The sequence below is a fragment of the Heterodontus francisci genome, chromosome 3, assembly GCF_036365525.1.
Source record: "Heterodontus francisci isolate sHetFra1 chromosome 3, sHetFra1.hap1, whole genome shotgun sequence".
Lineage (NCBI taxonomy): Eukaryota > Metazoa > Chordata > Chondrichthyes > Heterodontiformes > Heterodontidae > Heterodontus > Heterodontus francisci.
In genome coordinates, this window is record NC_090373.1 from 199,944,673 (window position 1) to 199,966,927 (window position 22,255).

General features: G+C 50.7%; 1 protein-coding gene across 4 annotated transcripts in view; it reads left to right on the plus strand.

Annotated features, from left to right (window-relative positions):
* The window catches only part of LOC137366082 (cullin-9), a 413,970-nt gene that overhangs the window by 204,079 nt on the left and 187,636 nt on the right, over positions 1-22,255 (plus strand). For all 4 annotated transcript variants that reach the window (XM_068028163.1, XM_068028162.1, XM_068028164.1 and 1 more), the window contains exon 11: positions 14,658-14,895. In XM_068028163.1, coding sequence (XP_067884264.1) covers positions 14,658-14,895 — 238 coding nt within the window. The remainder of the gene's footprint in view (positions 1-14,657; positions 14,896-22,255) is intronic.

Sequence of the window (22,255 nt, forward strand, 5' to 3'; positions counted from 1 at the left end):
GGGGGATAAAAAAGGAGGGAGTGAAGCATTATTGGTTAAGGAATCAATAACAGCTGTGAGGAGGGATAATATGCTAAATTAATCATCAAACGAGGCCATGTGGGTTGAGCTCAGAAATAAAAAAGGGGCAGCCACACTACTGAGAGTGTACTATAGAGCCCCAAATAGTGAGAGGGAGATAGAAGAACAGATATGTAGGCAAATTTCTGAGTGCAAAAACAATAAGGCAATAATTGTTGCGGATTTCAACTACCCCAATATCAACTGGGATACAAACAGTGTGAAGAGCACAGAGGGCACAAAATTCTTGAACTGCATTCAAGAGAACTTTTTTAGCCAGCACATAACAAGCCCAACGAGAGGGGGCGTAATTCTAGATTTAGTCTTGGGTAATGAAGCTGGGCAAGTGGATGAAGTAGCAGTGGGTGACCATTTTGGAGATAGTGACCATAATACAGTTAGATTTGGCATAATCATGGAAAAGGACAGAACAGGAGTAAAAGTTCTAAATTGGGGGAAGGCAAATTTTACGAAGCTGAGAGGTGATCTAGTGAAAGTGGACTGGATAGAGCTACTTGAAGGAAAATCAGTGGCAAACCAGTGGGACACATTCAAAAGCGAGATACTACAGGCACAGTGTAGGCATATCCCCACAAAGATAAAGGGTGGTACTGCCAAATCTAGAGTCCCCTGGTTACTAGAAGCTTACAGGGTAAGATAAAGCAGAAAAAGAAAGCTTATGACGGTCACAAAAACATACTTTAGAAAGTCCAGAGGAGTATAGAAAGTACAGGGTTGAAGGAAAAACGGAAATTAGAAAAGCAACAAGAGGACATGAAAAATTATTGGCAGGTAAAATCAAGGAAAACCCAAACAAGTTTTATCAGTACATTAAGAGCAAGAGAATAACTAAGAAAAGGATAGGGCCTATCAGAGATGTACAAGGGAACTTATGCGTGGATGCAGAAGATGTGGGCATGGTTCTTAATGAGATTTTTGTCTCTGTCTTCACAAAGGAAAGGGTTGAAGTAGACATTGTAGTTAAAGAGGAGGAGTGTGAAATATTAGATACGATAAGCATAATGAGTGAGGAATTATTAGAGGGTCTGACATCCTTGAAAGTGGATAAATCACCAGGGTCGGGTGGATTGCATCCCAGGTTGTTAAAAGGAAGCTAGGGAGGAAATAGCGGATGCGCTGAGGATCATCTTCAAATCCTCACTAGATACAGGAGAGGTACCAGACGAATGGAGGTCTGTAAATGTTGTACCATTGTTTAAAAAGGGTGCAATGAATAGGCCAAATAATTATAGGCCAGTCAGTCTGACCTCGGTGATGGGCAAATTATTTGAATCAATTCTGAGAGATAGGATAAACTGCCGCTTAGAAAGGCATGGATTAATCAGGGATAGTTAGCATGGATTTGTTAAGGGAAGGTCGTGTCTTACTAACTTAATTGAATTTTTTTGAGGAAGTAACAAGGAGGATTGATGAGGGTAGTGCAGTGGATGTGGTCTACATGGATTTTAGTCAGGCATTTGACAAGGTCCCACGTGGCAGACTGGTCAGTAAAATGAAAGCCCATGGGATACAGGAGAATGTGGCAGGTTGGATCCAGAATTGGTTCAGTGACTGAAAACAAAGGGTAATGGTCAACGGATGATTTTGTGAATGGAAAGCGGTTTCCAATGGTGTTCCACAGGGCTGACTGTTGGGTCCCTTACTGTTTGTGGTATATATTAATGATTTGGACTTAAATGTGGGAGGAATGATTGGGAAATTTGCAGATGACACAAAAATTGGCCGTGTAGTTGATAGTGAAGAAGACTCAAATGATATCAGTGGTTTGGTTGAGTGGGTGGAAAAGTGGCAAATGGAATTCAATCTGTAGAAGTGTGAGGTAATGCATTTGGGGAGGGCAAACAAAGTGAAGGAATACACAATAAACGGAAGGGTATTGAGAGGGGTAGAAGAAGTGAGACACCTTGGAGTGCATGTCCACAGGTGGCAGGACAGGTAGATAAAGTGGTGAAGGCATGTGAAATGCTTTCCTTTATTGGCCGAGGTATAGATTTCAGAAGCAGGGATGGAATGCTGGAACTGTATAAAATGCTGGTTAGGCTGCAGTTGGAGTATTGCGTACAGTTCTGGTCACATTATAGGAAGCGAATAATTGCTCTGGAGAAAGTACAGAGGAAATTTACAAGAATGTTGTCAGGACTTGAAAGTTGCAGCTATGAGGAAAGATTGAATAGGCTAGGGTTGTTTTCCTTAGAACAGAGGAGGCTGTGTACAAAATTATGAGGGGCCTAGATAAATTAGACAGGAAGGACCTGTTTCCCCTAGCGGAGAGGTCAATTACCAGGGGGCACAGATTTAAGGTGATTGGTAGAAGGATTAGAGGGGATATGAGGAAAAGCTTTTTGACCCAGAGGGTGGTGGGTGTCTGGAATTCACTGCTAGGAGCGGTGGTGGAGACAGAAACCCTCAATTCTTTTAAAAGGTACCTGGACATGCACTTGAAGTGCTGTAACCTGTAAGGCTATGGGCCAGGTGCTGGAAGGTGGGATTAGATTGGGCAGCAGTTTTTTCCGCTGGCGCAGACACGATGCGCTGAATGGCCTCTTTCTGTGCCGTAACCTTTCTAAGGTTCTAAGGCTGCTCACCACCGTTTCTGAAAGGTGACTAGGTATGGGCAATAATTGCAAAAACCAAGATTAGAGGAAATAATCGTGGGTCTCAGAAAATACGATGTGGAACAAGGAAATGGCAGAGAAGTTAAACAAATATTTTTTCTGTCGTCTTGGTGGAGTACACAAAGGACATAACTAGAAATTATGGGGAGCCAAGGGTCTAAAGAGAGTGAGGAACTTAAGGAACATGAGAAAACAAAGTAACGGAAAAATTAATGGGTTTCTAGCACGGTCCCTGTGGGTATGGTAGGTTGCAAATGTAACTCCACTGTTCGAGAAAGGAGGGAGATAGAAAACAAGTAACTGTAGGCCAGTTAGCCTGACATCACTAGTGGAGATTATGCTAGAATTTATTATTAGGGACATAGTGACAAGGCACTTGGAAAATCACTATGATTAGGCAGAGTCAGCATGGTTTTATGAGAAAGAAATTGGGTTTGTCAAATCATTAGTTTTTTGAAGGCGTAATGAGCAGGGTAGATAAGGGGGAACCAGTGCTGTTAGGAAGGGAGTTCCAGGATTTTGACACAGCAACAGTGAAGGAACGGCGATATGGTTCCAAGTCAGGATGGTGTATGGCTTGGAGGGAACTGGCAAGTGGTGGTGTTCCCATGCATCTGCTGCCCTTCTAGTTGGTAGAGGTCATGGATTTGGAAGGTGCTGTCTAAGGAGCCTTGGTGAGTTGTTGCAGTGCATCTTGTAGATGGTATACGTTGCTGCCACTGTGCGTCGGTGGTGGAGGGATTGAATGTCGACGATGGTGCCAGTCAAGCGAGCTGCTTTGTCCTGGATGGTGTCAAGCTTCTTGAGTGTTGGAGCTGCATTCATCCAGACAAGTGGAGGGTATTCCATCACACTCCTGACTTGTGCATTGTAGATGGTGGACAGGCATTGAGGAGTCAGGAGACTATTTACTCACCACAGAATTCCCAGCCTCTGACCTGCTCTTGTAGCCACAGTATTTATATGGCTGCTGTAGTTCAGTTTCTGGTCAATGGTAACCCCCAGGATGTTGATATAGGTAGAAAGAGGGATGTGGTCCTGCAGTCAGAATTGAGGGAGTTAGGTAAGAAAGTAGCAAGCATGACCTCAAAAGTAGTAATTCCTGGATTACTCCCAGTGCCACGTGCAAGTGAGTATAGAAATAGAAGGATGACAGATGAATGCGTGGCTGAAAAATGGTGCAGGAGGGAGGGCTTTAGATTTCTGGGACATTGAGATGGGACCTGTACAGGCGGGACGGGTTGCACCTGAACAGAGCCGGGACTGAGTTCCTGCGGAACGTTTTGCCAGTGCTGTTGGGGAGGGTTTAAACTAGTTTGGCAGGGGGATGGGGACCTGAGGGTAGACTCAGTTGGGACAAAATCAGAAATGAAAATGTAAGGCAGAAAATTAATGGATGGGTCTGGAAGACAGAGGAAACAAAGGTTAGAAAATTAAAAAAAAATAGTTTGTCAGTGCTCAAGGGTATCTATTTCAATGCAAAGAGTATAGCAAATAAAGCAGATGAACTGAGGGCACAGATAGACACGTGGCAGTATGATATCATAGCTATTACAGAAACATGGCTTAAAGTGGGACAGGAATGGCAGCTCAACATTCCTGGTTACAGGGTTTTCAGACGCGATAGGGAGGGGGATTAAAAAAAGAGCGGGAGTGGCAATTTTGGTCAGAGAAACTATTACAGCTGTGAGAAGGGATGATCTGTTGGAAGGTTCATCAAATGAGGCCATAAGGATTAAGCTAGGGAACAAAAAATGGCAATTACACTGCTGGGAGTGCACGTAAGACCTCCAAACAGTCAGAGGGAGATAGAGGAGCAGATATGGAGGCAAATCTCTGAGAAGTGCAAGACCAATAGGGCAGTAATTGGGGATTTTAACAACCCCAATATTAACTGGGATTGTTTTAGTGTGAAAGGAATTAAGGGAGCAGAATTCTTGAAGTGCATTCAGGAAAACTTTTTTGGCCGGTATGTAGCATGTCCAACAAGAGGGGCGCAATTTTAGACGTAGTTTTAGGAAATTAAGATGGGCAGGTGGAAGGAGTGGCAGTGGGAGAGCATTTTGGTAGTAGTGATCATAATTCAGTCAGTTTTAACATAATTTTGGAAGAGGACAGAGATAGAACCATGAGTTAGAGTTCTCAGTTGAGGCAAGGTCAATTTTACTAAACTGAGGGATGATTTAGTGCAAATGGACTGGAGACAGTTACTTGAAGGTAAATCAGTTTCAGATCAATGGGAGGCATTCAAAGGGGAGATTCAAGGGGTTCAGAGTAAACATGTTCCCACAAAGAAAAAGGGTGAGACAGCCAAATCTAGAGCCCTAAGGATATCAAGGAGCCTACAGGGTAAGATAAGACAGAAAAGGAAAGCTCATGTCCAACACCGAGAACTCAATACTACAGAAAGCCGAGCAGAGTATAGAAAGTGGAGGGGTGAAATCAAAAAGGAAATTAGGAAAGCAAAGAGAGGGCATGATAAAATATTGGCAAGCAAAATCAAGGTGAACCCAAAGATGTCTTATCAATACATTAAGAGTAAGAGGATAACTAAGGAGAGAGTTGGGCCCATAAAAAACCAAAAAGGTAAACTATGTGTAGGGGCGGAAGATGTTGATATTGTTCTGAATGAATACTTTGCACCTGTCTTCACAAAAGAGGGGAACGATGCAGGTATTGTAGTTAAAGAAGATGGGTGTGAAGTATTGGATGTGATAAACATAGGGAGAGAGAAAGTATTAATGGAATTAGCATCTTGAAAGAACAAAGAACAGTACAGCACAGGAACAGGCCATTCGGCTCTCCAAGCCTGCGCCGATCTTGATGCCTGTCTAAACTAAAACCTTCTGCACTTCCGGGGTCCGTATCCCTCTATTTCCATCCTATTCATGTATTTGTCAAGATGTCTCTTAAACGTCACTATCGTACCTGCTTCCACTGCCTCCCCCGGCAGAAAGTTCCAGGCACTCACCAGCCTCTGTGTAAAATAAAAAAACTTGCCTCGCACATCCCCTCTAAACTTTGCCCCTCGCACCTTGAACCTATGTCCCCTAGTAACTTACTCTTCCACCCTCGGAGAAAGCTTCTGACTATCCACTCTGTCCATGCCACTCATAACTTTGTAAACCTCTATCATGTCGCCCCTCCACCTCCGTCATTCCAGTGAAAACAATCCGAATTTTTCCAGCCTCTCCTCATAGCTAATGCCCTCCAGACCAGGCAACATTCTGGTAAATCTCTCCAAGGCCTCCACGTCTTTCTGGTAGTGTGGCGACCAGAATTGCACGCAATATTCTAAGTGTGGCCTAACTAAGGTTCTGTACAGCTGCAGCATGACTTGGCAATTTTTATACTCTGTGCCCCGACCAATGAAGGCAAGCGTGCCGTATGCCTTCTTGACTACCTTATCTGCCTGCGTTGCCACTTTCAGTGACCTGCGGACCTGTACGCCCAGATCTCTCTGCCTGTCAATACTCCTAAGGGTTCTGCCATTTACTGTATACTTCCCACCTTTAGACCTTCCAAAGTGCATTACCTCACATTTGTCCGGATTAAACTCCATCTGCCATTTCTCCGCCCAAGTCTCCAACTGATCTATATCCTGTTGTATCCTCTGACAATCCTCATCACTATCCGCAACTCCACCAACCTTTGTGTTGTCCGCAAACTTACTAATCAGACTATCTACATTTTCCTCCAAATCATTTATATATACAACAAACAGCAAAGGTCCCAGCACTGATCCCTGCGGAACACCACTAGTCACATCCCTCCATTCAGAAAAACACCCTTCCACTGCTACCCTCTGTCTTCTATGACCGAGCCAGTTCTGTATCCATCTTGCCAGCTCACCTCAGATCCCATGTGAATTTGTACCTTTTGTATCAGTCTGCCATGAGGGACCTTGTCAAAGGTTGATAGTTGATAGTCATGAAAGTTGATAAATCACCAGGGCCAGATGAAACTTACCCCAGGCTGTTAAAAGAAGCAAGAGGGGAAATAGCAGAAGGTCTGACCATCATTTTCCAGTCCTCACTGGATGCAAGTATGGTGTTGGAGGATTGGAGAAGTGCTAACATTGTACCTCCATTTAAAAAGGGAGTGATGGACAGACTGAATAATTACAGGCCAGTCAGTCTAACCTCAATAGTGGACAAATTATTGGAATCTGTTCTGAGACACAGGATAAACTGTCACCTAGAAAAGCACAGGTTAATCAAGGATAGTCAGCATGGATTTGTTAAGGGAAGATCTTGTTTGACCAACTTGATCGAATGTTTTGAAGTAACAAGGAAGATGGATGAGGGTGGTGCAGTTGATGTGATCTACATGGATTTTAGCAAGGCTTTTGACAAGGTCCCACAAGGCTGACTGGTTTAAAAAAAATAAAATCCCATGGGATCCAGGGAAATGCAGCAAGGTGGATACAAAATTGGCTCAGTGGCAGAAACAAAGGGCAATTGTTGATAGGCGTTTTTGCGACTGGAGGGCTGTTTCCAGTGGCATTCCGCAGGGCTCAATCCTGGCTCCCTGCTTTTTGTGGTATATATTAATGGTTTGGACGTAAATGTAGGGGGCATGATCAAAAGGTTTGCAGACGACACAAAGATTGGCCGTGTGGTAGATAGCGAGGAGGATAGCTGTAAGCTGCAGGAAGATATTGATGGTCTGGTCAGATGGGCAGAAAAGTGACAAATGGAATTCAACCTGGAGAAGTGTGAGGTGATGCATTTGAGGAAGTCAAACAAGGCAAAGGAATACACGATTAATTGGAAAATACTGAGAAGTGTAGAGGAAGTGAAGGACCTTGGAGTGAATGTCCACAGATCCCTGAAGGTAGCAGGACAGGTCGATAAGGTGTTTAAGAAGGCATATGGAATCCTTTCCTTTATTAGCCGAGGTATAGAGTACAAGAGCTGGGAGGTTATGCTGGAACTGTATAACTCATTGGTGAGGCCACAACTGGAGTACTGTGTGCAGTTCTGGTCACCTCATCACAGAAAGGATGTAATTGCACTAGAGAGACGGTACAGAGAGATTTACGAGGATGTTGCCAGGACTGGAAAAATGCAGCCGTGAGGAAAGATTGGTTAGGCTGGGGGTGTTCTACTTGGAACAGAGAAGGCTGATGTGAGATCTGATTTTGAGGGGCTTGGATAGAGTGGAGGTGAAGGGTCTATTTACCTTAGCAGAGAGGTCAATGACGAGGGGGCATAGATTTAATGTGATTGGTAGAAAAATTGGAGGGGAGATGAGGAAGAACGTTTTCACCCAGTGGGGGCTGGTGATATGGAACACACTCCCTGAAAGGGTAGTTGAGGCAGAGACCCTCAACTTATTCAAAAGGAGTCTGGATATGCGCATCATGTGCTGTAATCTGCAGGGCTACGGACCAAATTCTGGAAGGTGGGATTAGAATAAGTGGATCGTTTTTCGGCTGGCACAAAGACGATGCGCCAAGTGGCCACTTGCTGTGCCTTAAACGATCTATGATTCTATGATAGTGGGTGATTCAGTTTGAGAGGTTAGATCAGGGTTGTCTAACATACGGCCCGTGGGCCAGAATCCGGCCCGCCAAAAATTTCCATCCGGCCCGTCAAGGATGCGAAATTGTTGCTGGAAATCTGCCATTGGTTTCTTCCAGCCCACCAATACTTTGATTGACAATGGCTGCTGCTCCTTTACTGACATGGCGTCAACACCCCAATGTGTATGTCCTCCTTTACCAAGATGGCAGACGCTCTTCCGTACCTGATGATCTGGCTGTTATGTAACTGCATGTCTGCAGGTGCTTCCTGCCCAATCTCATTTCCCAATGTAGCCTTCCCTGCCTTCAGCTTGGGCCTCAAGCCCAGCACTGGTTCTGCCTGTGCATGGACCTATCCTGGGCCTTGGACCCTGAGCTCTTTGTCTCCACCACAGTCACAGAGGAGGAGCTATCGCAGGCGTAGGGTGGGTCCTGGGGGCAGGGTGATGGTGTGACGGCGCCCTTGGGGTGTCGTGTGCTGGGGTAAGTGGGCCCCCGGAGCTTTTGTGAGGGTGGGTGGGTGGACAAGGGCAGCAAATGCATGGGAACACCAACACCTGCAAGTTCCCCTCCAATGCACACTGGCATGACTTGGAACGAAATCACCGTACCTTCACTGTCGCTGGGTCAAAATCCTGGAACTCCCTTCCTAACAGCACTGTGGGTGTACCTACCCCAAATGCACTGCAGTGGTTCAAGAAAGCAGCTCACCACCACCTTTTCAAGGGCAATTAGGGACCCCTCTCTCTCCCCCGGTGTGCCCGCCCCTCTCTCTCCCCCGGTGTGCCCGCCCCTCTCTCTCCCCCGGTGTGCCCGCCCCTCTCTCTCCCCCGGTGTGCCCGCCCCTCTCTCTCCCCCCCGGTGTGCCCGCCCCTCTCTCTCCCCCCCCCTGTGCCCGCCCCTCTCTCTCCCCCCCCCCTGTGCCCGCCCCTCTCTCTCCCCCCCGGTGTGCCCGCCCCTCTCTCTACCCCCCGGTGTGCCCGCCCCTCTCTCTCCCCCCCCCCGGTGTGCCCGCCCCTCTCTCTCCCCCCCCCCGGTGTGCCCGCCCCTCTCTCTCCCCCCCCCCGGTGTGCTCGCCCCTCTCTCTCCCCCCCGGTGTGCCCGCCCCTCTCTCTCCCCCCCGGTGTGCCCGCCCCTCTCTCTCTCCCCCGGTGTGCCCGCCCCTCTCTCTCTCTCCCCCGGTGTGCCCGCCCCTCTCTCTCTCTCCCCCGGTGTGCCCGCCCCTCTCTCTCTCTCCCCCGGTGTGCCCGCCCCTCTCTCTCTCTCCCCCGGTGTGCCCGCCCCTCTCTCTCTCTCCCCCGGTGTGCCCGCCCCTCTCTCTCTCTCCCCCGGTGTGCCCGACCCCCCTCCTCTCTCGCACCCGGTCCGCCCGACCCCCCTCCTCTCTCGCACCCGGTCCGCCCGACCCCCCTCCTCTCTCGCACCCGGTCCGCCCGACCCCCCTCCTCTCTCGCACCCGGTCCGCCCGACCCCCCTCCTCTCTCGCACCCGGTCCGCCCGACCCCCCTCCTCTCTCGCACCCGGTCCGCCCGACCCCCCTCCTCTCTCGCACCCGGTCCGCCCGACCCCCCTCCTCTCTCGCACCCGGTCCGCCCGACCCCCCTCCTCTCTCGCACCCGGTCCGCCCGACCCCCCTCCTCTCTCGCACCCGGTCCGCCCGACCCCCCTCCTCTCTCGCACCCGGTCCGCCCGACCCCCCTCCTCTCTCGCACCCGGTCCGCCCGACCCCCCTCCTCTCTCGCACCCGGTCCGCCCGACCCCCCTCCTCTCTCGCACCCGGTCCGCCCGACCCCCCTCCTCTCTCGCACCCGGTCCGCCCGACCCCCCTCCTCTCTCGCACCCGGTCCGCCCGACCCCCCTCCTCTCTCGCACCCGGTCCGCCCGACCCCCCTCCTCTCTCGCACCCGGTCCGCCCGACCCCCCTCCTCTCTCGCACCCGGTCCGCCCGACCCCCCTCCTCTCTCGCACCCGGTCCGCCCGACCCCCCTCCTCTCTCGCACCCGGTCCGCCCGACCCCCCTCCTCTCTCGCACCCGGTCCGCCCGACCCCCCTCCTCTCTCGCACCCGGTCCGCCCGACCCCCCTCCTCTCTCGCACCCGGTCCGCCCGACCCCCCTCCTCTCTCGCACCCGGTCCGCCCGACCCCCCTCCTCTCTCGCACCCGGTCCGCCCGACCCCCCTCCTCTCTCGCACCCGGTCCGCCCGACCCCCCTCCTCTCTCGCACCCGGTCCGCCCGACCCCCCTCCTCTCTCGCACCCGGTCCGCCCGACCCCCCTCCTCTCTCGCACCCGGTCCGCCCGACCCCCCTCCTCTCTCGCACCCGGTCCGCCCGACCCCCCTCCTCTCTCGCACCCGGTCCGCCCGACCCCCCTCCTCTCTCGCACCCGGTCCGCCCGACCCCCCTCCTCTCTCGCACCCGGTCCGCCCGACCCCCCTCCTCTCTCGCACCCGGTCCGCCCGACCCCCCTCCTCTCTCGCACCCGGTCCGCCCGACCCCCCTCCTCTCTCGCACCCGGTCCGCCCGACCCCCCTCCTCTCTCGCACCCGGTCCGCCCGACCCCCCTCCTCTCTCGCACCCGGTCCGCCCGACCCCCCTCCTCTCTCGCACCCGGTCCGCCCGACCCCCCTCCTCTCTCGCACCCGGTCCGCCCGACCCCCCTCCTCTCTCGCACCCGGTCCGCCCGACCCCCCTCCTCTCTCGCACCCGGTCCGCCCGACCCCCCTCCTCTCTCGCACCCGGTCCGCCCGACCCCCCTCCTCTCTCGCACCCGGTCCGCCCGACCCCCCTCCTCTCTCGCACCCGGTCCGCCCGACCCCCCTCCTCTCTCGCACCCGGTCCGCCCGACCCCCCTCCTCTCTCGCACCCGGTCCGCCCGACCCCCCTCCTCTCTCGCACCCGGTCCGCCCGACCCCCCTCCTCTCTCGCACCCGGTCCGCCCGACCCCCCTCCTCTCTCGCACCCGGTCCGCCCGACCCCCCTCCTCTCTCGCACCCGGTCCGCCCGACCCCCCTCCTCTCTCGCACCCGGTCCGCCCGACCCCCCTCCTCTCTCGCACCCGGTCCGCCCGACCCCCCTCCTCTCTCGCACCCGGTCCGCCCGACCCCCCTCCTCTCTCGCACCCGGTCCGCCCGACCCCCCTCCTCTCTCGCACCCGGTCCGCCCGACCCCCCTCCTCTCTCGCACCCGGTCCGCCCGACCCCCCTCCTCTCTCGCACCCGGTCCGCCCGACCCCCCTCCTCTCTCGCACCCGGTCCGCCCGACCCCCCTCCTCTCTCGCACCCGGTCCGCCCGACCCCCCTCCTCTCTCGCACCCGGTCCGCCCGACCCCCCTCCTCTCTCGCACCCGGTCCGCCCGACCCCCCTCCTCTCTCGCACCCGGTCCGCCCGACCCCCCTCCTCTCTCGCACCCGGTCCGCCCGACCCCCCTCCTCTCTCGCACCCGGTCCGCCCGACCCCCCTCCTCTCTCGCACCCGGTCCGCCCGACCCCCCTCCTCTCTCGCACCCGGTCCGCCCGACCCCCCTCCTCTCTCGCACCCGGTCCGCCCGACCCCCCTCCTCTCTCGCACCCGGTCCGCCCGACCCCCCTCCTCTCTCTCTCTCTCTCTCTCTCTCTCTCTCTCGCACCCGGTCCGCCCGACCCCCCTCCTCTCTCTCTCTCTCTCTCTCTCTCTCTCTCTCTCTCGCAACCGGTCCGCCCGACCCCCCCTCCTCTCTCTCTCTCTCTCTCTCTCTATCTCTGTCTCGCAACCGGTCCGCCCGACCCCCCCTCCTCTCTCTCTCTCTATCTCTCTCTCGCACCCGGTCCGCCCGACCCCCCTCCTCTCTCTCTCTCTATCTCTCTCTCGCAACCGGTCCGCCCGACCCCCCCTCTCTCTCTCTCTCTATCTCTCTCTCGCAACCGGTCCGCCCGACCCCCCCTCTCTCTCTCTCTCGCACCCGGTCCGCCCGACCCCCTCTCTCTCTCTCGCACCCGGTCCGCCCGACCCCCTCTCTCTCTCTCTCGCACCCGGTCCGCCCGACCCCCTCTCTCTCTCACTGTCCCTCTCACTGTCCCTCTCACTGTCCCTCTCACTGTCCCTCTCACTGTCCCTCTCACTGTCCCTCTCACTGTCCCTCTCACTGTCCCTCTCACTGTCCCTCTCACTGTCCCTCTCACTGTCCCTCTCACTGTCTCCCTCTCCACCTCTCTCTCTCTCCCCCCCCGTCATCCTCTCTTCCCCCACCCCCCGTCATCCTCTCTTCCCCCACCCCCCGTCATCCTCTCTTCCCCCACCCCCCGTCATCCTCTCTTCCCCCACCCCCCGTCATCCTCTCTTCCCCCACCCCCCGTCATCCTCTCTTCCCCCACCCCCCGTCATCCTCTCTTCCCCCACCCCCCGTCATCCTCTCTTCCCCCACCCCCCGTCATCCTCTCTTCCCCCACCCCCCGTCATCCTCTCTTCCCCCACCCCCCGTCATCCTCTCTTCCCCCACCCCCCGTCATCCTCTCTTCCCCCACCCCCCGTCATCCTCTCTTCCCCCACCCCCCGTCATCCTCTCTTCCCCCACCCCCCGTCATCCTCTCTTCCCCCACCCCCCGTCATCCTCTCTTCCCCCACCCCCCGTCATCCTCTCTTCCCCCACCCCCCGTCATCCTCTCTTCCCCCACCCCCCGTCATCCTCTCTTTCCCCCCCCGTCATCCTCTCTTTCCCCCCCCGTCATCCTCTCTTTCCCCCCCCGTCATCCTCTCTTTTCCCCCCCCGTCATCCTCTCTTTCCCCCCCCGTCATCCTCTCTTTCCCCCCCCCCCGTCATCCTCTCTTTCCCCCCCCCCCGTCATCCTCTCTTTCCCCCCCCCGTCATCCTCTCTTTCCCCCCCCCCGTCATCCTCTCTTTCCCCCCCCCCGTCATCCTCTCTTTCCCCCCCCGTCATCCTCTCTTTCCCCCCCCCGTCATCCTCTCTTTCCCCCCCCCCGTCATCCTCTCTTTCCCCCCCCCCTGTCATCCTCTCTTTCCCCCCCCCCGTCATCCTCTCTTTCCCCCCCCCCCGTCATCCTCTCTTTCCCCCCCCCCCGTCATCCTCTCTTTCCCCCCCCCCCGTCATCCTCTCTTTCCCCCCCCCGTCATCCTCTCTTTCCCCCCCCCGTCATCCTCTCTTTCCCCCCCCCGTCATCCTCTCTTTCCCCCCCCCGTCATCCTCTCTTTTCCCCCCCCCGGTCATCCTCTCTTTCCCCCCTCTCTGCCCACCCCCCCCTCTGGCAGTTGCAGGGAGCGGGAGCACTCTGCACAGCAGATTTGTGGTTGTTTACATGACAGGTGCTGAAGCGGGAGGGCACTTCCCAACTTGGCACAGATTCACGGTTTGCTGACTTTTTTAAAATCCCGCCGGGAAACCTGGATTCTGTCCAAAGTTGGGAAGCGCGTGCCTGCTTCAGCAGCTGTCAGCTGTGAAACTGACAGCGCGATGTCTTTATAAAGGCTGTTCTGCAACAAGAAGACGAAGGGAAATTTCCCATCTCGAGTCACGGACCTATGACGAGGATATGGAACGGCCCTGGTTATAGTTTACCACCGCAGGCTGGATGGAACCTTTGGCGGGCCATATGTTGGACTATCCCACATCAAATCCTGCTCAGCCATCCCGTCCTCGCTGACCTACATTAACTCCTGGATCTGCCAATTTACTATACTCCTCCTTGTGTTTAAATCTCTACATGGCTTTGCATCTCCCACTCTCTGACTTCCTCAAGCCCTACAACCTTTTCCAAAATTAAACTAACTCTGTCCTCTTGTGTATTCCCCCCACACTCACCCCAGCATTGTCCATGGTACCTTCAACCACCTAGGTCCCATGCTCTGGAATTCCCTACCTAGATCCCTCCCCTCGATTTCATTATGATCCTCATTAAAACTTGTATTTTAGACCAAGCATTTGATTGTCCTTTTTTCCTTGTTGTCCATACCTCTGTGAAGCTGCTTGGGAGGTTTTTCTATTTTAAGGCTATGTAAGTGCAATTTACTGCAACTAATCCAGTTTTGTATTTAATTGGTCTTAAGATTGGTTTCTGAGATGAGCTACTTGCCAGTTTATTCCTTTCTTAAGGCGCTGGACACTTTTTTTGTTGTACATTGATGATGAATATTAATTTTAACTGGTCCTCAAAGTGTGATTTCTCACCATGAAAATGCCTGAGCACTGTTGATCAACTAGGAGGTGTGTTTTATTTTCCCTAAAGTTGATGGGAAAATATAATTTCTAAATGTTCTGAGATTTATCTGAAATTTCCATGAATGAAAAGTAGCTTTGTACATTGAGATTCTGGTTTAATGTCCCACCAGGTGAGTGAATCTCTGATGGATGACTCATATTTTAATTGTCATATCATTTCTAAATAACTGTTAAATGCCTGCAGTGGACTGATTGGACAATAGTGAAATTATTAAATGTTTCAGAATCAAATGAGGCGTTAAATCTGAAGGATGCTGAGCTGAAGATGCTGCTTGTGAGCTTAAAGGAACGGAGTGGCACCAAAGAGATCATTCTTTCACTGGAGCGCTGGCTTTGTGATGAGACAACTGGGCTGGAATCTCAGATCGCAGACATTATGAAGGATAAAGAAGCCTTTCAGTCACTGGTGCAGGGATTGGACCATTTCCGCTCTGAAAAGGCTGTGCAACAGGCTATCATTCGGTATGTGATGGATTGCTGTAGTAGCTCGATTAGATGTGACCTGGCCCAATAGAGAGTAAAGCTCCCTCTGGCAGGACAAGGTGTCTCTGCTATGATTCCAGCAGGATGCTTCCTGTTTCCATCAGTTACCCACCCCACTCCCTGCCCATGTACCACGCAAAAATTTGTTCAGCCACTTTCCTATTCTAAATGTGGGTTTATAGCCAGCAAGAAGCAGGTTGAAGTTTCTCTCATTTCATTTCGGAACCTTTGTAGTCAAGAGAGCAAGACATTCATCCTCTGTGTCTGGGCAGTCTTTCACACATGGAGAAAACAGGGTGTGCTAGCTCACTTCCCTTCACTCTGCCAAAATGTATTTATGAATTGCTTACTCCTGATAGTCAAACTGTGCCTAGAGGTTGCTCTGTTAAATCAGAGATGATGGAACATGTAAATACCTTAACACTTGGTGTCACTTTGCTGTGAAATGTAGTAAATGACCAATGCCTAGGACATTCTAGTGGATGATCTGCAAGTGAACCTGGAAACCAATGCTATAAAATTCACAAATAAATTGGAATTTTTGGAGCCCTGGCTAGGGGGAGCTGACTTTTTTCATTTTCATTTTTTGTTTATTTTCTTCACATCTGTAGCTGCTGACTGAATTCTGGGGAGCATTCCAATAAATGACAGCAGCCCTCCACATGTATGAGCTTTCACAAATGCACCTTACAGTAGCCACTGGAGAGTGATCAGGAGGGAGGACCCTTATAGCCCTCTAGCTTATGTCCCCTCAGTGTTGGTATCAATTGCAGCAGTTCAAATTCTGCTATCTGTGAGATCAGCAAACTCGGCTGGAAATTGAGTTTGAAATTTCTGGTCTGTGCCACATAATGGATTTGCCAGCTAATGTACAGAGGAAGCTAAAACGCATTAATTCAAAATTGAGGTTCTCACCAATTCAGCAAAAGCCAGTAAATATGGAGGCTAGAAAGATAGAAAATTTGCAATATGGAAGGAAGTAATTTGCCCCATTTTATCTGTGCAAACCGAAAAAGGGGAGAAAGTTGTGGTGCGGTAATGTCACTGGACTAGTAATCTCAAGGCCCAGGTTAATGCTGTGGGGAGACTGGTTCAAAACCCACCATGGCAACTGGTGGAATTTAAATTCAATTAATAAAAATCTGTAATTGAAAGCTAGTCTCAGTAATGGTGCCATGAAACTATCATCGGTTTTCATAAAAACCCATCTGGTTTACTGATGTCCTTTAGGGAAGGAAATCTGCCATCCTTACCTGGTCTGGCCTCCATGTAACTCCAGACCCACAGCAACGTGGTTGACTTTTAACTGCCGTCTGAAAAGGACTAGCAAACCACTCAGTTCAAGGGCAATTAGGGATGGGCAGTAAATGTCCACATCCCACGGAAGAATATATAAATCCAAAATCCAGCCGAATCTCACTTTCCTGCAATTGGTCTCTAGCTCTGTAGGTTATGGCACTTCAAGTGCATATTGAAGTATTTTTTAAATGCATTGAGGGTTTCTGGCTCTACCACCCTTTCAGGCTGAGCGTTTCAGACCCCCACCACCCTCTGGGTGAAAAACATTTCTCAATTCCCGCCATTTACTTGAAATCCATGCCCCCTGATTAAGGGGAATAAGTCCTTCCAATCCATTCTATCTCGGCCCCTCATAATTCTATACACCTCAATTAAATCTCCTCTCTGCCTCCTCTGTTCCGAAGAAGAAAACCCCAGCCTATCCAATCTTTCTTCATAGCTACAGTTCTCCATTCTTGGCAACATCCTCGCAAATCTTCTCTATACCCTATCTAATGTGATCACATCATTCCTGTAATGTGGTGACCAGAACTGTAGACAGTACTCTAGCTGTAGCCTAACTAGTTTTATACAGTTCCAGCATAACCTTGACAAATAAAGGAAAGTATCTCTTATGACTTAACCACCTTATCTACCTGTCCTACCTTTAGGGATCTGTGGGCATGCACTTCTTTGTACCCTACCATTTATTGTATATTTCCTTAGCTTATTTACCCTCCCCAAATACATTTATCTCTCTTCTCCAGATTGAATTCCATTTGCTACTTTTTTGCCTACTTGACCAGTCCAGCGATACCTTTCTGCAGTCTATAGCTTTCTCCCTCACTATGAACCACACAACCAATTTTTGTATCATTTGCAAATCTAAATCTTTGATATATACCTTGAAAAACAAGAGACCTCGTTCTGCAGAACCCGATTGGAAACATCCTACCAGTCACAAAAACAGCCATCAACCATTACACTTCACTTCCTGCCACTGAGCCAATTTTGGACCCAACTTTGGATCCCAAGGCTTCTTGGTTTTCTGACTAGTCTGCTAAAATTGTGTAGATTACATCAAACATGCTACCCTCATCAACCCTCCTTGTTACCTCCTCAATCAAGTTAGTCAGATACTACCGTTCTTAACAAAATAGATGCTGATTGTCCTTGATTAATCCGTGGCTTTTGAAATGGCAATTTCATACTGCCCATCAGAATTTTTCCCCATAATTTTCCCACCACTGAGGTTGGGCTGACGGGCCTGTAATTACTTGGTCTATCCTTTTCCTGCCTTTTTAAACAATGGTCCAATGTTAACAGTCCTCCGGCACCATGCCTGTAGTCAGCGATGATTGGAAGTTGATGGTCGGAGTTTCCGCTATTTTCTCCCTTGCTTCCCTTAGCTGCCTGCAGTAAATTTTATTTGGGCCTGGTGATATATCCATTTTGAAAGATGCTAATCACATTATTATTTCCTCCCTCATTATATTTATCCCATCCAATATTTCACACTCTTCTTCCTTAACTACAATGTCTGCATTGTCCTCCTCTTGTGTGAAGACGGATACAAAGTATTCGTTACGAACCATGCCCACGTCTTCCGTCTCCACATACAAGTCACCTTTCTGGTTTCTAATCGGCCCTTCTTGTCCTCAGTTATCCTCATGCTCTTTATGTATTTATAAAACATCTTTGGGTTTTCCTTGATTTTACTTGCCAATATTTTTCCATGTCCTCTCTGCTTTCCTAATTTCCCTTTTAATTTCACATCTGCACTTGCTATACTCCTCTCGGCTTTCTACAGTATTGAGCTTTTGGTATCTGACGTAAGCTTTCTTTTTTTCCCTTATTGTTCTCTGTGCTCTTTGACTTTGAAGGGTCTCTAGATTTGGGAGTCTCGCCCTATCTTTCTGGGAACATATTTGATCTGAACCCTCACTATCTCCTCCTTGAATGTCTCCCACTGATTTACCTTCAAGTATCTGTTTCCAGTCCACTTTTGCTAAATCACATCTCAGCTTAGTAAAATTGGCTTTTCCCCAAATCAATTATTTTTAACTCGTGGTCTATTTTCACCTTTTTCCATAACTACACTACAGGCATGCGAAATTTCCAGCAAATGGTGGATTTCCGACATTGGGATTTCGGAAATCCGTAGTTGGCTTCTCCCTTTCTGACCTTGACCAAAAGACTGGCTTTTTAAAAAAAAAAGGAATTGTCAGTTTTTAAAGCTGGCCAACCATGAAGCTGCCCGACCGTTTTTTTAACCTGTTTTTAAGTCGTCTTTAACCTTTGTGGAAATGAACTTTAGCCAGGAGAGCAAGTTGGTGGAGTTGCATACTGCTTTACAACTTCAGTGTGCCAGTCTTCTGTAAATGGCCAGAAAGGAGGTATGTGTGTGTACACAGACCAATTTCCAATGTGTTTGCCTTCATGGCAGAGACCACCTGAGAGCTGACACAGCTCATTTGACATGGCTTAAAATAAATGGTGCATGATCAGTAGCTGGCAAGTCAGTGATCTGCAGCAAAAACATTGGTCTGTCAATAGGAATTTGAAATTTGCTTCCATTTACACACAGTCTGTCTGAAGTAATTTCTAAAAACTCTGACAAACTGGTTATTGCATGTGAATATTCTACAGTGAGTATGAGCTGTATAAACATAATATCTCCTGTGCTATTTTTTTTATTCATTCATGGGATGTGGGCGTCACTGGCCAGGCCAGCATTTATTTCCCATCCCTAATTGTCCTTGAGAAGGTGGTGGTGAGCTGCCTTCTTGAACCGCTGCAGTCCATTTGAGGTAGGTACACCCACAGTGCTGTTAGGAAGGGAGTTCCAGGATTTTGACCCAGCGATAGTGAAGGGACGGCGATATAGTTCCAAGTCAGGATGGTGTGTGACTTGGAGGGGAACTTGCAGGTGGTGGTGTTCCCGTGTATTTGCTGCCCTTGTCCTTCTAGTTGCTAAAGGCCGCGGGTTTGGAAGGTGCTGTCTAAGGAGCCTTGGTGCATTGCTGCAGTGCATCTTGTAGATGGTACACACTGCTGCCACTGCGCGTCAGTGGTGGAGGGAGTGAATGTTTGTGGATGGGGTGCCAATCAAGTGGGCTGCTTTGTCCTGGATGGTGTCGAGCTTCTTGAGTGTTGTTGGAGCTGCACCCATCCAGGCAAGTGGACAGTATTCCATCACACTCCTGACTTGTGCCTTGCAGATGGTGGACAGGCTTTGGGGAGTTAGGAGGTGAACTACTCGTTGCAGGGTTCCTAGCCTCTGACCTGCTCTTGTAGCCACAGTATTTATATGGCTACTCCAGTTCAGTTTCTGGTCAATGGTAGCCCCTAGGATGTTGATAGTGGGGGATGGTAATGCCGTTGAATGTCAAGGGGAGATGGTTAGATTCTCTCTTGTTGGAGATGGTCATTGCCTGGCACTTGTGTGGCGCGAATGTTACTTGCCACTTACCAGCCCAAGCCTGGATATTGTCCAGGTCTTGCTGCATTTCTACACGGACTGCTTCAGTATCTGAGGAGTCACGAATGGTGCTGAACATTGTGCAATCATCAGCGAACATCACCACTTCTGACCTTATGATGGAGGGAAGGTCATTGATGAAGCAGCTCAAGATTGTTGGGCCTAGGACACTACCCTGAGGAACTCCTGCAGTGATATCCTGGAGCTCAGATGATTGACCTCCAACAACCACGACCATCTTCCTTTGCACTAGGTATGAGTCCAGCCAGCAGAGGGTTTTCCCCCTGATTCCCATTGACCTCAGATTTGCTAGGGCTCCTTGATGCCATATTCGGTCAAATGATGCCTTGATGTCAAGGGCAGTCACTCTCACCTCACCTCGAGTTCAGCTCTTTTGTCCATATTTGAACCAAGGCTGTAATGAGGTCAGGAGCTGAGTGGCCCTGGCGGAACCCAAACTGAGCGTCACTGAGCAGGTTATTGCTAAGCAAGTGCCGCTTGATGGCACTGTTGATGACACCTTCCATCACTTCACTGATGATTGAGAGTAGACTGATGGGGCGGTAATTGGCCGTTTGGACTTGTCCTGCTTTTTGTGTACAGGACATACCTGGGCAATTTTCCACATTGCAGGGTAGATGCCAGTGTTGTAGCTGTACTGGAACAGCTTGGCTAGGGGTACGGCAAGTTCTGGAGCACAGGTCTTCAGTACTATTGCTGGCATATTGTTAGGGCCCATAGCTTTTGCAGTATCCAGTGCCTTCATTCGTTTCTTGATATCACGCGGAGTGAATCGAATTGGCTGAAGTGTAGCATCTGTGATGCTGGGGATTTCAGGAGGAGGCCGAGATGGATCATCAACTCGGCACTTCTGGCTGAAGATTGTTGCAAATGCTTCAGCCTTATTTTTCGCACTGATGTGCTGGGCTGCCCCATCATTGAGGATGGGGATATTTGTGGAGCCACCTCCTCCAGTTAGTTGTTTAATTGTCTACCACCATTCACGACTGGATGTGACAGGACTGCAGAGCTTAGATCTGATCCATTGGTTATGGGATCGCTTAGCTCTGTATCGCATGCTGCTTACGCAGTTTGGCCCGCAGATAGTCCTGTGTTGTCGCTTCACCAGGTTGACACCTCATTTTGAGGTATGCCTGGTGCTGCTCCTGGCATGCCCTCCTGCACTATTCATTGAACCAGGGTTGGTCTCCTGGCTTGATGGTAATGATAGAGTGGGGGGTATGCCAGACCATGAGGTTACAGATTGTGTTTGAGTACAATTCTGCTGCTGCTGATGGCCCACAGCACCTCATGGATGCCCAATTTTGCATTGCTAGATCTGTTCGAAATCTATCCCATTTAGCACGGTGATAGTGCCACACAACACGATGGAGGGTATCCTCAATGTGAAGGCGGGACATCGTCTCCACAAGGACTGTGCGGTGGTCACTCCTACCAATACAGTCATGGACAGAAGCATCTGCGGCAGGCAGATTGGTGAGGACGAGGTCAAGTATGTTTTTCCCTCGTGTTGGTTCCCCCACCACCTGCTGCAGACCCAGTTTAGCAGCTATGTCCTTTAGGACTCAGCCAGCTCGGTCAGTAGTGGTGCTGCCGAGCCACTCTTGGTGATGGACATTGAAGTCCCACACCCAGAGTACATTTTGTGCCCTCGCCACCCTCAGTGCTTTCTCCAAGTGGTGTTCAACATGGAGGAGTATTGACTCATCAGCTGAGGGAGGGCAGTAGGTGGTAATCAGCAGGAGGTTTCCTTGCCCATGTTTGACGTTATGCCATGAGACTTCATGGGGTCCAGAGTCAATGTTGATGACTCCCAGGGCAACTCCCTCCTTACTGTATACCACTGTGCCACCACCTCTGGTGGGTCTGTCCTGCCGGTGGGACAGGACATACCAGGGGATGGTTGGTGTCTGGGACATTGTCTGTGAGGTATGATTCCGTGAGTATGACCATGTCAGGCTGTTGCTTGACTAGTCTGTGGGACAGCTCTCCCAACTTTGACAGAAGCCCCCAGATGTTAGTAAGGAGGACTTTGCAGCAGCTGAAGTGATCTGGAATTCCCACTTACTGGTTCGCTCAGGTGTAAGCCTGAATTCCATTCATTGTTCATCTGCACTTCCACTGTCTACTGCCCCGGTCACACTTTAAACCTTGAGTCAGTGTGAAGCCATCTTTTGCACCATAGTGATGGAAGGCAAGGACTATAACTCTGGGCAGATTTCTTCAAGGTGTGGTTTGGCATTGCTTAAATTATCTGCAAAAGGCTATCCTGCACCACAAGTGCTGTGCATCAGCTACAGTGCAACTTTTCTGTGAGCTCTCTGCAGTTGCTATAAATGGTCATATGAATTAGGAGCATGCGTAGGCCACTCACCTCTCGAACCTGCTCTGACATTCAATAAGATTTTAGTTTTAGTTTAATTTAGAGATACAGCACTGAAACAGGCCCTTCGGCCCACCGAGTCTGTGCTGACCAACAACCACCCATTTATACTAATCCTACATTAACCCCATATTCCCTACCACATCCCCACCATTCTCCTACCACCTACCTACACT